The sequence below is a fragment of the Peromyscus californicus genome, unplaced genomic scaffold (genome assembly GCF_007827085.1).
Source record: "Peromyscus californicus insignis strain IS unplaced genomic scaffold, ASM782708v3 Scaffold_8__1_contigs__length_139910024, whole genome shotgun sequence".
Taxonomy (NCBI): Eukaryota; Metazoa; Chordata; class Mammalia; order Rodentia; family Cricetidae; genus Peromyscus; species Peromyscus californicus.
In genome coordinates, this window is record NW_026294606.1 from 109,018,324 (window position 1) to 109,035,123 (window position 16,800).

At 39.0% G+C, this 16,800-nt stretch overlaps 1 protein-coding gene across 2 annotated transcripts in view; it reads left to right on the forward strand.

The window, feature by feature from the left end:
- The window catches only part of Cdh11 (cadherin 11), a 162,654-nt gene that overhangs the window by 103,822 nt on the left and 42,032 nt on the right, over positions 1 to 16,800 (forward strand). For both annotated transcript variants that reach the window (XM_052729378.1, XM_052729379.1), the window contains exons 3-5: positions 8,670 to 9,069; positions 13,274 to 13,568; positions 16,412 to 16,531. In XM_052729378.1, the coding sequence (XP_052585338.1) occupies positions 8,842 to 9,069; positions 13,274 to 13,568; positions 16,412 to 16,531 (643 nt within the window). In that variant the 5' untranslated portion in view covers positions 8,670 to 8,841. The remainder of the gene's footprint in view (positions 1 to 8,669; positions 9,070 to 13,273; positions 13,569 to 16,411; positions 16,532 to 16,800) is intronic.

Sequence of the window (16,800 nt, forward strand, 5' to 3'; positions counted from 1 at the left end):
TGGAAGGAAAGAGTGAGACTTATCTTTGAGTCTTTGTAAAAATTCCATTCAAGTTTAGAAAATCTCTTCATTGATGTTTATTTGCTATAACACACTACAGGATTTGATTTTGCCATTTGACAATGGGTCAATGTATATCATGATTTTTTTATGGTGCCCATTGTATATTTTGTACCTGAGAAGACGTGATTATTCTAAACTTAGGCCTTGCTCTGCATGTAGAAATCTGAGATAGAGAATTGTTTCAACAGTTCTTGTAATACTTTCTCTCTCCCTTCTCTATGATTTTCACAGACAAGGCATAATTCCTGTGATTTGATTTGAAAGGAGAGACCAGCTCTGCACTGAGTGATGAGATCTGAGCGGGGAATAAAATATTCTTGAATTAATTTGCATAATAGAATTCGATTGGTTACAAAGCTGTGTTTGTTGAAGGAGAGACCAGAGTCCCTGAGCTCACCCACAAGGGAGCATTGCAGATACAAAAATAGGATTTTGAGCTCTGGTGGGAACCATGATAATATTCTTAGCGTAATGATAACCTGTCTTTAGCTGTAAATTAGCTAGCTAGAAATAAAAAGAATGGGTCAGTGTGTCTGATCCTTCCAGCTCTGTGGGGAGGGAAAGGCTGAAAACCAACTCTGCTTGCTTTTTTGCTAAGCGTTTTTGTCTTTCATTCTCTACCCGATAACAATTTTCAGCAGGAGTCCAAATATACTTAAACACCCATATATGTCATATTCTTTTACGGAGACAAAAGCAGGCACAGCAGGAGTGTTTTATGCTCAAGGCGCAGCCACTTATGACGGACTATCTGCTCTCCAGATAGAGGGGTGAGCCTTCCACTTAGAACTGGTGATTTTGCAAATCCATTTTCCTGTCATGTTATTACTCCTGTGACTTTCAACAACATTTATTTTTTCCCTTCAAGCAATGTGCTCCCATCATAAAGTAAAGTCTTCTTATACGTGTTAGTGGAACCCCAATGCTTAGGCATCCTAGCCAGCTGTTGGAAAGTATGTTAATGGAAAGATTACTCAAGAACTGCCTTGGGGGTCTTTATTAATACTAATTAGAGCATTGATATATTTCCCTAATTATTACCCATGTCAAGGTCTCCCTAGGAGGGCAGCTTCCTATTAATTTCTGTTTGAGATTCCTGATAAATTTCTACCGTTATTCATCATTCTGTTCTTGAGATGCTCCAGATCTTTCTTACAAAAATCCCAGAATTAGATAAACAAAGCTCCCTGAATATATCATTTAAAGTCTATCTTTAGAAATTTTGGGATACAAATTTAAGGATAGAGAAATAAAGGTTAGCTACACATTGTAAGACTTGATTGTGATAATTTATCATCTCATGTGCATTTTTACTTCGGTGACTTTTATGAAATGCTTTCTCTCTAACTTTCCAGTTTGACTAACATTTTTTTAAATCATAATCTATGTACTCTCCTCAGGCTCCTTTATCTTAAATTGTTATCATGGTAAGGCGATTTTGTAGACATAGAGGCGTCTTTCTATGTTTGGTCTTTGGCGTTCTCTTAGAGATGCTGGATCAGGTAAGGAATGGAATCTGTGGCTGGCAGGTATGAGAAGCATCATCCCACGAGGTCAATCCCTTCTTTCCCCCTGGCTGTCTCTGAAACCTTAGAAAAATGACTTCATCTCTGTGTGTTTTATTATCCCACTTGCATATGTAATGAAGATGACAGTACTATTGTCCTTTGTATGGTTCTTGTGGTTAGTTAACTCATGGAAAGTCCTTCTAAGCTTAGGCAGATAACACTAACAAGTGCTAGCTGATTTTTTAAAATCATAGTCTTATTATTGCTATAATCCAGTTCCAGCCAATGAGAACTTATATCCTGCATTCTGATAGCTTCTCGATTATTCTTTTCATTTCTTTATGCACTTTAAAAATAAACAGAGGAAGAGAAGGTAATGTTCACTTGTTCAAAATAGACATTGAAGGGCTGGGTTCAAATCTCAGTCTAATTATCACCAGAACCTTACAGTAGTACAAATTGTGCTTAATTTTTCTGGACCTCAGTGCTCATATCCTTTCAAACAGAATAATCATGGTTCCCATTAATAGGATTGACATGTTAATCAATAAAGTGACTTAATAATTGTGACATTTTTTAAAATCATGGCTAATAAAAATAACTTGCTCAATAGATTTTCATTCTAAAGTGAATAAATGACTTAAAATTCAACTTACATAATTCAAGGATTAATTACCAAGATAGCTAATATATTATATTTGGTCATATAAGCATTCAAAAATCATGAGACCAATTAGTTATTTTTAAAAGGTTAGTTTTGCCATTGTTTCCAACAGAAAATTTATGTTATCTCTTTATAAAAAGAGTAAGGTCTATTGTTTATTGGTCACATTGAAACTCTTATTCATTATCATGAAACTAGACTTTTTTTTTTTATAAAGTGGAAAAGTTGTCATGTAGTTTCAGCACTTTGGTGTCAGAAATAATTGTGCTTTACAGCAAAATGGCAGCCAGAAAAAAGGAGGTGCAGAAATATCAACTTTAATTAAACCCTTTCTTTCAAATACACTTCACAGTTTATATACCGGAATAATTTATCACCTCCTGAATGAACACTTAATACTTGGCATGGTACAAAATGGGCAGGGACCTTGCACCATATGTTCTTTCCTTTCTCTTTCTAGAACTTCCATATGGGCAGCATTAAGTCTGAAATTCAAGTATTCATGCATTGAGCTGTTATGGATGGCTTCTTTGAGCTCAGGTCCTAGACATGTGTAGTAAATATAACCTTGACTGTTAAGAGACTACCAGCCTGTCAAAGACACAGAATCTGAATCAGAAGAAATACTCTCCACAATCTTTCATTAAAACCGTAACCCCTTACAAGAAGAAGGAAGCCACTGATAGACAATTTCGTTCAAGACTTCCATTTTACCAACTGGAAGGCAGAGCCTTACAGAAGGGAACTGAAGTGGTTCAAGGACTGTTTCCTCAATTGAGTCCAGTGTTCTCACTGTTGCTTCTTATGGCCTCACCTTAAAATCTCCTTCCTGCTGATGGTATTTTCTGTGCTTTTCCACATAGTGCCGTGGACTTGCTGTCAGCAGCATTTGTGGATTATTAAAATGATGAGTGTTGGTGCTGGGGAGATGGTTTAGTGATTAAGAGCATTTGCTCACTTGCTGTTCTTGCACAGAGGACATTAGCTGAGTTCCCAGCATGCGTTTCCAGCAGCTCACAGCCACTGAGAGCTCAGTTTCAGGGGATCTGAAGGCTCTAGCCTTTGTGAGCATCTGAACTCATGTACACCATTCTGACACATACACACACACACACACACACACACACACACACACACACACACACACAGAGCGAGAGCGAGAGCGAGAGCGAGAGCGAGAGCGAGAGAGAGAGAGAGAGAGAGAGAGAGAGAGAGAGAGAGAGAGAGAGAGAGTTAAAATACAGTAACATATTTCAGTGATGAAGGTTAATGAGGAACGAAGTTGATGTGTGTAGTAGAATACTAAGGTGTGTTACTTTTGCTTATGTTGCATTTGTTTAACTCTGTGAAGCTGTGTTACTGTGCCTGTGTAAAACACCTGATGGTCTGATAAAGAACTGGCCAATAGCAAGGCAGGAGAAAGGATATGTGGGGCTGGCAGGCAGAGAGTATATATAAAAGGAGAAATATGTGAGGAGAGAAGAAAAAGAGATGGAGGAGGAGAGCTAGTAGCCAGAAAAGGAGGAGGACTCCAGGGGCCAGCCACCCAGCTACACAGCAAGCCATGGAGTAAGAGTAAGATTTACAGAAGTAAGACAATGGGAAAAGCCCAGAGGCAAAAGGTAGATGGGATAAGTTAAGTAAGGAAAGCTGGCAGGAAAACAAGCCAAGCTAAGGCTGGGCATTCATAATTTAGGATAAACCTCTGTGTGTGATTTATTTGGGAGCTGGGTGGCAGGCCCCCCAAAAAGACCAAAAATGACAACAACAGATGTGTGACAGCACTGCCTTTATAGCCTCCTCTCTTCTTACTGAATTTTATGCCTTCCAGTGCATACAATGAATATAACAAATGCTAAAGGCGTTGACTCCTATTCCTTGAGAAGAAACTGGAACAATACTATTGTGATTTTTTTTTTTTAATGAGAGCAGATACCTTTAACTTTGTACCTGCAGCCTCTTCGGTTATTATCTTGGCATAGGACAAAGAAACTAAAAGCTTGGAAAGCCAAATCAAAAGCTACCAAGGGAAACAGAATTTGCTCTGTGAAGAAGTATTCTACCAGCCCACTTGTGTCCTAGACTACAAAGGCCAAATGGCTACAGGGTCCCCTGGGACACTTCTTTCTTCGTTCCTCTCTGAGCACCTCGCCGCTCTCCTTTTCCCCCTCCACTTTCAAGGCACAAGTACACAGCTGATGAGCAACAAATAGGGACAGGCCTGCATTTTGTTACCGTGGGAAAAGAGGAAGACTCCCGGGTCCTGCTCGGTGTTTGTCCCTGGGTAGTGCTGTAATAGAGCATGCAAATGTTTTTGAGTGCTAGCTTACACCTAGACTCTGGATGCCGTGAAGAAAGAGCAGATACTTTTATACAAAGAAACATGAGTTTTAAGAAAGGGAAGTAAGCAAAGTATGTTACATAAGGAGGAAGTTATTTCGAGTACCAGAGTACTAAAACTCCAAAAGACGAATAGGAACTTGAGAGAGGTATATACAAAGAATTTGGAAAGGTAAACTATGTCTATGGCTCATTCTTACTGCTGATGAATCGTGGCATGATGCTTTGGTTTGGGGAAGCAATATTGGGCCTGTTACAGGTTTCCTGTTCAATTTTTCTTCCTGTGATTGGAGTGAATTTGGAAAGCATCCTATGTAAAACTGTCCAGTGAGATAGGATGCTGAGTTGATGAGGGAGACTTCAGACCATAAAAAAGAAACAAATAGATGCTGTAGCTTAATTGATTTCTATAGCTTTAATAGATCCAACAGTGAGTCAATGAGAATTTGACCTATTAGTTAACACTGTAGTGTTAATTGATCACTATAACTTTAATTAATTGATCCACAAAGCTCAATAAAGACTTGACCTTTTAATTTTTTTTTCTTTTTAAATACAGCATCTTGCTACGTAGGGCTGGCCTAGAATTCACTATGGAACTCAGATTAAACTAGCCTCAAATGTCTTTTCCTTTTTAACTTATTCTTCCCTCATATATTACATCCCAACCATAATTTCCTCTCACTATTCTTCTTTCAGCCCCTCTTCCCCAGCCTCTCCTCTCCCCTAGATTCACTCCTCCTCTGTTTCCCTTCAGAAAAGGGCAGACCTCCCCTCCCTGAGATATCAACCAAACATGTCATATCAAGTTGCAATAAGACTAGGCACATCTCCTCATACTAAGTTTGGACAAGGAAACCCAGTATGAGGAATAGAGTCCCAAAATCAGATTAAAGAGTCAGAGATAGTCCCTGCTCCCACTGTTAGGTGTCCCAGAAGAATACCAAGCTATATAAACATAACATATATACAGAAGACCTGTCTCAGACCCATGCAGGCTCCTTTATAGTCAGTTCAGTCTCTATGAGACCCCATGAGCTGTATGTAATTAGTTGATTCTGTTAGTTTTCTTGTGGTGTCTTTGACCCTTCTTGCTCCTACAGTCCTTCCTCCCATTCTTCCATAGGATTCCCTGAACTCCTCCTAAGGTTTGGCTTTGGATGTCAGCATCTGCTCCCATCAGTTGATGGATGAAGCCTCTCTGATGACAATCATGCTAGGTTCTGGTCCACAAGTATAAGAATCATTTCATTGACTATTTTTTTTTTGCCATTCATATTTGTTTCTATCTTAGGTCTTTAGGCTATCTGATGACCTGGTTCCTGGCCCTCCAGATAGTGTCAGGCATGGACTACCTCTGGTGGCATGGCTCTCAAGTGGGACTTGTCATTGGTTGATCATTCCCACAAATCCTGCACCACCTTTATCCCAGCACATCTTGCAAGCAGAACAAATTTTAGGTCAAATATTGGTGGCTGGGTTGGTGTCCCAATCCCTGCAGTGGAAGCCTTGACTGGTTACAGAAGGTGGTCAATTCAGGCTCCTTATCCCCCATTACTGGGTGTCTTATCTAGGATCACCCTCATAGATTCCAGGGAGTTTCCACTGAACTAGGATTCTACCTCACCCCTGACATGTCCCCCAATTCCAGTTGTCTCTCCCAGTATTCTGTCACCTCACTCCACCCACCCCATCCTTCCTGTTTTGTACCTGCTCCCCCACCTCCAGTCCACCAGAGATTTATATTCTATTTTGCATTCCCAGGGAGATTCATGCCTTGCTCCTTGAGCACTACTTGTTACTTAGCCTTTCTGGGTCTGTGAATTGTAGCATGATTATCCTTTACTTTACAGCAAATATCTACTCATAAGTGAGTACAGAGCATGTTTGTCTTTCTAGGTCTTGGTTACCTCACTCAGAATGATTTATTTCCTAGTTCCATCCACTTGCATGCAAATTTCATGTTATTTTTTTTTAAACACCTGAGTAATACTCCATTGTATAAATGTATATTTTCTTTATCCATTCTTTGGTTGAGGGGCATATAGGCTATTTCTAGTTTCTGGCTATTATGACTAAAGCTGCTATGAACATAACTGAGCATGTGTCTTTGTGATAAGATGGAGCATCCTTTGGGTATATGACCAGGAGTGGTATAGTTGGGCCTTGAGGTAGTTTGATTCCCAATTTTCTGAGAAACCACATGCTGATTTCCAAAGTAGCTGTACATGTTTGCACTCCCACCAGCAATGGAAGAGTGTTCCCCTTGCTCCACATCCATGCCAGTATGAGCTCATGTGTTTTTCATCTTAGTCATTCTGACAGGTATACAATGGAATTCCAAATTAATTTTAATTTGCATTTCCTCAATGGCTAAGGATTTTAAACTTTCTTTAAGTGTGTCTTATCCATTTGAGATTCCTCTGTTGAGAATTCTTTGTTTCTTTTTTCTTTTTTTTTTTTTTTTTTGGTTTTTCGAGACAGGGTTTCTCTGTGTAGCTTTGCGCCTTTCCTGGAACTCGCTTTGTAGACCAGGCTGGCCTCGAACTCACAGAGATCCACCTGCCTCTGCCTCCCGAGTGCTGGGATTAAAGGCGTGCGCCACCACCACATCTGTATATCATTTTAAAATTGGATTATTTGGTTTCTTGGTAACTACTTTCTTGAATTCTTTATATAGTTTAGATGCTAGTCCTCTGTCAGATGTGGAGTTGGTGAAACTGTTTTCCCATTATATGGGCTGCTATTTTGTCCTATTGACAGTATTCTTTCCTTTACAAAAGCTTTTCAGTTTCATGAGGTTACATTTATTAATTGTGGATCTTAATGCCTTCACTATTGGTGTTCTGTTCAGAAGCTGTCTCCTGTACAAATGTGTTCAAGGCTATTTCCCACTTTCTGTTCTATCAGGCTTAGTGTATCTGGTTTTATGCTGAGGTCTATGATCTACTTGGACTTGAGTTTTATGCAGGATGATAGATATGAATCTATTTGCATTCTTCTGCATGCTGACATCGAATTAGATCAGCACCATTTGTTGAAGATGCTTTCCTTTTCCTTGTATATTTCTGGATTTTTAAAAAATAAAATTAAAAAAAAGTGTCCACAGGTGTGTAGTATCTGGGTCTTTGATTCATTTTTTTTCCTTTCACAATAGATCTGTATTAATAGAGCTTGAAATCAGGGATGTGGTACCTCAAGTTCTTTTGTTATAAAGGATTATTTTGGGTATCTTGGCTTTTGTGTTTTTCTACATGAAGTTATGGGTGGGATATGGCAATCAAGGGATGGGGTCTCTTGGGGAAAGCTGGGTAGGTTCTGAGGAGTGTTGGAGGTCTGCAAGTGGGGTCTCACCTGAGTTTCTGGGTACCAGCATGGCCTCTGGTAGAGCCTCAAACTTCTAAAACTTGGTGTGATCTTTCTGAGTCTGTCTATCGAGTGCTGGATTGCAGACCTGTACCCCCGCCTCCACACACCTTGACCATTTATTTCTTCATTGATTATTCTCATTACCATTGTCCTCCCTTCCATCGAAAAGTCTTTGACATAATTTCCTTATATTTTCTATTTGGGCTAAAGCCTTGGTATATGGTGTGACTGGCCACCTGTAATGGTTGGGGAATTCTGGTGTTTTTTCTCATGGTAGCCTATCCACCTCATTCTTAATATAGTAGCTTCACTTTAGTATTCAACCTAGCCTCCACATCCTCTAAGAAGTCTCCTTTGACTGGGCCATCCTCTGGCTTCCTTACTGTGGATACTGTGTTACTCTGCTGGGCTTCCTGAATATCCTTAGGAATATTCTCTAACACATGAACATAGTCAATAATAGTATGATCAATTAATTATAGAGAACTTCTTGTGTGCCAGACGCTGCTAGGGACCTTATATTCACTTTTCACTTGATCTTGGCAGCAATCTTTCCATGACTACTATTCTTATTCTACATGAGCAAGTTGGGTTCAGAGAAAGCAGTCAGCTTTCCCAGAGCTGACAAGTGGTAAACTGACATTCATGTCAACATTTTTGCTAAGTGGAAATGAAATGATGTGAGGATGAAGGCTGCAGCTAACCCAACATCTCTCTGATTGCAGAAGCTGACTGGGGAAGTGGGCAGCCCTGACGTGATGTCCTCAGTGAGTGAAGATAACCCATTCCAGAGGAGGTCTACTTGACACATCTGGGAAGCCACCATCCGAAAGACTGACACTCTGTTGGTGTAGGGAGTGACAGCTGCATTCTCCTGTGCCTACCGCATAACCAAAAATGAAGGAGAACTACTGTTTACAAGCTGCCCTGGTGTGCCTGAGCATGCTATACCACAGCCAGGCATTTGCCCTGGAGCGACGAAACCACCTGCGACCCTCATTCCATGGACACCATGAAAAGGGCAAGGAGGGGCAGGTGCTGCAGCGCTCCAAGAGAGGCTGGGTCTGGAACCAGTTCTTTGTGATAGAAGAGTACACTGGGCCTGACCCTGTGCTTGTGGGCAGGGTAAGGCTTTTACGTTCAATATTGATGTTTCTGTATGTCCTTATCATTGGAGCAGTAGGGCATGGCCAAGATAAAGATCAAGCAAAAAGCAGGCAAATTAACAAACAGACAGAAGCTAGACACAATAAAACAAAACCAAGTTAGAAAGCACTAATGACCTGCTATCATCAAAAAAACAACCACATTGAACATATGCCCTTTCATCCTTTCAGTTTTTCCCCCTCATTCACAGACTTAACCACACTGAGAATGCTTCTAAAAATTGCTTTGTAGTCTATAGAAAGAAATACTGCCTGAATTTACTGAACCATTCTTCAACTGGAGGAATTTCTCTGATTATATCCTAGCCCCAAGTCACCTGTCCCCATATTAAAGTTCTCATGTCTCCCTGTACCCTTTCACCATGGTTCTCTTTTCTGTTTTACTCATGCCTGTCTCTTTAACCAGATTTCATTCTATTTTGTATGAAGGATTAGATTACCTTTGAATCTTCAGGTCTTGGTACTAACCTCCAATACAAGGATATTAATGAATGTGTGCCATTAAAATAGGAGTGATTTTATCCTTATCGCCTTCAGGCATGGTTGCAACCAGAGCTAGATTTCTACTTCTCCTTAGGTTGTACATTTGCTATGCAACCCAATCAAAAATATAAATGTAGAGAGTCCAAAATACATTTGACAAACTGACCTCTTTTTGCTTATTAAAATAAAATATGTGGCTCTTTTAGATATACTGACATTAATTATTAGGAGCTAGGTGTTTTCACATACACAAATTGAAGCTGTACTATGTGGAGAAGTGGTGATTGGCAGAGGATAAATCAGGCTAAAGCAATGCCTGACCTCAGATAATATAGGGAAAAGGAGGAAGCAATGCATTCACTTAAGAAAGAAAAAAACTTCAGGTAGAATGAGAAGGGTGATAAAATTCAATTTAATAATTATGAATTTATGTCCTTAACACTTATGAAACATAGAGGCAAGTATCTAATAACTTCTGACCTAAAAGTTAAACAAAAATGGTTCAACATAGAGGAAGAAATGTAAGCACAGATGATAGAGGCACACACCTTTGAACCCCAAGCATGCCACTAAAGTTGCCTTACTTGTCCTTTTATATAAAAACTGCAGTCTATTTTTGTATCATTGATTTATTTTTATACTCTGTGAATGTTCATGATAATCTCAACATAATTTAGAATTGGGAATGTTTTCTAGAAATGACATACTAAATAATTTCACTCATGCATACATAAAATGAAAAATATGTAGAAATAATCTTGATAAAATGGAAATACAGGGAAATAGTTGACAAGCAAACTCCCTAGGCTGAAGCGCTGTGGTAGTCCACAGAAAGAGAAAGGAAAAAGGCAATCCAGCAAGGCAGGGCCACATAGTTCTAGCAGTGTGCAGAGCTGGGCAGGAATTGCTCTGAGAAAATGGCCTTCTGCTTTGTCACTGTCTTAGTGGGGGACAGTGCATGTGTTGAGACTTGGAAGCTGCAGAGAAGTCAGGACTTAGTGAGTCAGATGAGTTTTTGTCTCTCTGGACCTAGCAAATGTTATATTGCTGGAGAGAAGCACAGGAATAAAGAGGAGAAGAAAACCTGACATCATCCACTGTCTGCTCTTGATAATTTAGGCTCCTGAAGGAAGTCTTGCTTAGATGGAGCATGTGTGTGTGCGTGCGTGCGTGCGTGCGTGCGTGCGTGCGTGTGTGTGTGTGTGTGTTTGTGTGTGTGCAGTTGGATCCAGCAAACCCTTCTTTTTCCTTTTGAAACACTGTTAAGATGGATATCCCTTAAGTAGGAGGAATAGCTGCCTTTTTCTCTAACAACCTTTGAATGGTGACATTCAAAGCTGAATGCTTTAAAATTCCCTGAAAAGGTAGAATTTGGCAAAGCAGAAAGACTTACAGTTTTCATGTCCGAAATTTAGCCTGTATCACGCTGTTCTGTGCAAAGAGAGAAGCCATCAGTTTTTGGCGTCAGGAACTGGCTGTGCATGCCTCAGCAACTGGACCCTTGATAGCGCTTGCTGTGTTCCCAAACCGCTTTTGTGTGGAACCTAATAAATAGTCTTGTCAGTATAATAGATTGTCTTTGTGAGAGAGTAAAACTAGGAAATACCTATTCAACTTTTAAATCTTGAAGGGAGCAGAAACAAAGGAGAAACATGATGAACAGAATGCTTGGTAAAAATTTCAGGTTCTTGGCTGATTATGAAATCCATCTCTCTAGTTCCTTATGTAATGCATGAAGACCCTTAGAAATCTTCAGTAGCTTTACATTCCTATTAACTTCTTCAGTCCTCATTCATGGGACAGAACCTGTAACTTTTGACACTTGTGAAGCAGAGAAAAAGGAACACAACAGTCCTAGGCGGGATAGCAGAGGGGAACACAAGCCATGAAGAAAACAGCAGGAAGATTGGAGCAAATCTTGACACCCGTCAAGTAACTTCATATGGCCAAATTCTTAAGAAATACATCAGCAATATTCATTAAAATGATACATTGTTTTGACTAACAAGTTCTGAAGTAAACTTTGTTTGCTTTCCCTGCTCCAGAAGCCCTGGAATCCACAACGATGGTGGTCTTTGTTTTCACTGCTGAGCTGAAATGCTTGATGTTTCACTCAAACACTACAAATAAATTAGATACCTTTTGATAAATTTAAATGGTACAAACATTTAAAAAAGTGGTATTGCCAAAAGTAAAAAAAGTGATATTTGACTGGGTGATGGTGGCACACTCCTTTTTTTCTCAGCACTCGGGAGGCAGAGCCAGGCAGATCTCTATGAGTTCAAGGCCAGCCTCATCTACAGAGCGAGATCCAGGACAGGAACCAAAAACTACACAGAGAAACTCTGTCTCGAAAAGAAAAAAACAGAAAAGTGATATTTGTAATAACATTAAATCAAATAATGTTTTATGAAAATGAGTAATATTGTTTAATTTTGTGAACATTAAATAATTTTTTAATGAATTTCCATATGTAACAGGTTTACTCAATGGATATTTTTAAATCTCTTAGCTAATTTTCAATACTATAAGACAATGAAAATAGCATTTATATTGTCCCACAAGAGGAGATAATGGAAGCCAAGGAACTCAGAAATCATGAGGATGGAAGGGGAGTGTAGGGAGTTTATTGCTGCAGGAAAATTATTGAGGTCTGCTCTGAACTACAGAGCAGAACTGGAGCAAAGCTGGTAGGAAAGGTAGCTAAGGGAACAGAGTGGATTCTTGATCATAGCCAGTATAGATTTAGAAAAAAAAAATGTTTCTAGGATCTCTGGAAAATGTGAAAAAGCCAAGGATATTGGAGGTTATTTCAAGAGGCTGAGGACTACATATCTATCACCCTGTTACACCATCCTTTGTGGTCATAGGAGACCCTTTTCCAAGAAGACAGCCACACCAGTCTGATATTAGACCCTGAGTACTAGGTAGAGGATCTGTAAAAGTTTGATTAGTTGAATTACTTGTAGTCACAAAAGCCTTGACTATAGAAATGTCTTTTGAGGAGGATCTCTGGAAGAAATGACAATTACATCAAGTGGAATATCATGAGGAAGCCCTTTGAATCTTGATGTTGAAGGGACTGAAAAGTTGCAATTAGAGAAAGCTACAATAATTATATATGATCCATGGCCTGATACTTTGTGAAATTAAACCAGGAACACTTATGAATCTATGGAGATAAGCTTGTATGTGTATAGGCTTGAATAAATAACTCATAGTGGGGGTCATAAGAAACTGGCAAAAATGGTGATTTCTAGTTAGAGAAAGTGGAGGGATGGGAGTAAAAATTGAGAGAAAGATAGTACATAAATTCATGCTTACACCTGTTCAAAATTCTGCATGCATTTCTTTCAAAATAAGTATTGAGTCAGATGTATATTTATATATTTTGTATGTATGCATATATAAGAAAGAAGAGAGAGGAAGAACATTGAGTCTCAGAATTAAAAATTTGCTTATACATTAGCCTCATCATTACCCAGCTTAATTACCTTGGTCATGGTAATTATCTAAGACTGGATTTTGACATTCAGAAAATGATGGTGGAAATGACTTGCTCTCATGATATACGTATGAGTGTATGTATGTGCATATACGTGCACACAGTGTAGCAATCAGTCAGTGGAATTTTATTATATTCCTTATGAAATTACAAATCCTGTTTTCTCTTTTTCTAGCTTCATTCTGATATTGACTCTGGTGATGGGAACATTAAATACATTCTCTCAGGTGAAGGAGCCGGAACCATTTTTGTGATTGATGACAAATCAGGGAACATTCATGCCACGAAGACACTGGACCGAGAAGAGAGAGCCCAGTACACACTGATGGCTCAGGCAGTGGACAGGGACACCAACAGGCCACTAGAACCACCTTCAGAATTCATTGTCAAGGTCCAGGACATTAATGACAACCCTCCGGAGTTTCTGCATGAAACCTATCACGCCAATGTGCCTGAGAGGTCCAATGTGGGTGCGTAAGAGGGGGGGTCACCTGCTCCACTTCTAGCTGGTGTCTCTGCAGGTGGGCAGGCTGGGGCCTGTCCTCCAAACTCAGGAACCAGAGCCTATGTTGCATCTTTATTGCACATTAACAAAGAAAAATTGCCTAGCTGGATTTGTCTTTTGTTAAAAATAGCATTCTTTCTTACATAATATACCCTGATTATGATTTCCTCTTCCTCTACTCCTCCCAGCTCATTCCCACGTGCCATCTCATCTGGATCCTCCCTCTTTCTGTCTTTCAGTAGAAAACAAAATATCCTTTTGTCTTCTAAGTGATAATTTTAAAAGAAAATATGATAAGATAAAACAAAAGCTAATACCTCGGAATAGGACAAAAGAAACAAACAAGGGAAAGAACCTGAGAAAAAGTGCATGAAACAGATACAAACACAGAAACATGGATTTTCTAATATTCATAACAGACTTGAGGTTGTAAAGAGATATTGACAATGAAGAGTCAAAGGGGGAAGAGTATGATTCAGTTTAGCAAATCCTGACTTGGAGCATCAGCTGAGTGATGTGGCACCAGTTAATATCTTTTCTTCCTTTGTAGAATGGGAGTAACAATTTCCCATCTTCAAAGAGTATTGATAACATTCATCCAATCACTAGGGCATATTGATGTCCAATAAGTAACAGCAATGATAATGTTTGTTGCATGTTGGATTTATGTTAATTGATTGTGTACATACCCTATTGTGTATAAGTTGGCCGTGATTAAATTTGCAAAGCAGTTGATCCAGTTGGCCATGTATAAATGAGAAGCAAAAGCAGAAACAGATTAGCTAATTGAACCAGACTCACTTGTGCTACTTAATCCATCCAGCATGTGTACAACACAGTCATCATCTGATGATTTCAATATGCTTAAAGACACATTGCTTTTCCCAAAGATAGAATTCTAAATGTTTCTTCAAGTAGTTGCTTCCTAGGTATCACTTCCACTTGAATTTCTAGAATGTTCATAGTTGTGGTCTTTTGAGAAGGTCTGCTTTGTTGAGCTCGAGTGAATCTAAAGACAATCAGGGATGGATTTTTCATTTTACAAATGAGTAAAACAAGCACTGAATATGAAGATTAGCTTATTCCAGAGATTCAGCTGTGACCTTAGAAATATAAGGTCCTTCCAGTCTGTGTGTGGAGCCTCTTGTGAAAGGAATGTCATTGTCCTCCATGTAAACTAAGGTCTTCTTTTACTGAGAAAAGGCCAGGCTGATTCATCTCCTCCCTCCCTACCATCACCTTTTCCTGTCTATCCTCACATGGGAAAAGCAGTGTTGAGGAAGTGAGGCTAGCTCGGCATCCAAACTGATAACCCAGGGGACTTCTTATAGTTATCTTCAGGGGGCACTTTGGTGTCTAGGGCAGTGCCAGACTTTCTACTATACCACATGAAACTATTGTCTTTGTGTCAGACAGCGATGTGAACACTGGCTTCCTTGTATAGATTCCTAAATTATCATTTGTCAACTTTGAAATGAGGTTAGCCAATGAGAGTTAACTAAATATTTAAAATAGAAGGATTTGACAACTGCTTAACAAAATTGTAGAATTAAATATGATCATAATGGTTAGTAACTTCCTTGGGCATTCCATGAACTTTATTTCTGTTATAATCTCCATTTTTTAGAAGAGTGTCTGGCTTGTGAGGAGGAGCTCAAAAAGACAGCAGTATTAAAAAAAAAAATGATTTTGAAGAGTGTATTTGGTAGAGTGAGATTTTCTTTGTGTTTCTCATGGAAGTCACAGAAACCCCTGTGAAGTAGGGGATAGATACCTGTAAGCTGTGTAGATGGCTTCTGCCCCTGACAGGAGGATCCCTGCTTCTGATGATGATGTCAGAGAAGGAATTTAGGTTTCATTATTGCTGGACTTGAATTAGACTCCTGAGTCTGACAATAAGTAACTTTGAAAGAGGTTTCAAAATGCCATATTTCTCACACCAAATCTTCCCCAGGTAAAATAGGTACAAAAATGTTTAGCAGAGGAATGTTGGCACTTTACATGGAATTTACCCCAAACACCACTTGGCAAAGATAAACTGGATAATTGCTTCTTCCATCTTTCCATCTCTGCTCTCTCTACTCTGAAGCTTGACATGCCATTTTTCCAGATTCTTACTGTGACAATGGAGCTTTTAAAGATAAAATATGATATCCCATCCTCCTATTCCTGATTCCCCTTTCTTCTGACCTAGGAATATGTCACTTAGATCCCATTGGGTACTCACTGATGATTTCTATTGCATAGTTACCAGAACCAACAAAAATGGGAAATTGCAATTTTCATGCCAGTAGGGAACAGCATTCCATATAATATTTATAGCCATAAATTAATTAAAATTTAGTATTAGCAGTAATTTTATTACAGGCAAAGCAACAGTAAAATGATGTATTTGTTATTACAGATGAGAGAGTGCACTCTGTCCTTTCATGAAAAGCAATTCATCGTTAATTATCATTTATTACACTCTCTGGGAAGATTTTTATTTAATTATCTGATATCCTGAATATTTCCATCACTAAGTTCGAAGAATGTCTGACAAGGATGTTCATACTATTATTTTTACTACCCAGTCAGACAGGAGGCACTGTGAATATAGAAAGTTTAGTTTTAAACCATGAGAGTTAAAAAGAAAAGGAAAAGGAGAATGAGCAAAGGAAGAAGGAATGAGGGGAGTATTTTGTTCTTGAACCATATTGACTGATTGTGGGTCTCTCCTCAGGATTGATATTAAACGAAACTCTGTAAACACTAATGGAATTTGAAAAGTTTAGTGGGTGTTGTTAATTGCTTTGTTTCCCTTTTTAGGAACATCAGTAATTCAAGTGACAGCCTCTGATGCAGATGACCCTACTTATGGAAATAGTGCCAAGTTGGTGTATAGTATTCTTGAAGGACAACCCTACTTCTCAGTGGAAGCACAGACAGGTAGAGTGGATTGCACTGTCATTGTGAGTCATGGAACATTGTAAATAAGGATTCCATGCCTGTTTATTTAATTGCTTTAGCTCTAAAATTCCTTAAACTTGAAAGAAATAAAAGGGACACTTTGAAGGGATAGTATGAGGGCCAGACAGCCTATGCATGTGCTGGGTATAAGGCCGAATAAAGTAAAACTCAATTATTAGTGCCCCAGATCATAGTAATAAGTATTTTAAAACCCAACTTACAAATTGGAAGTGTCTTAAATTGTGGAT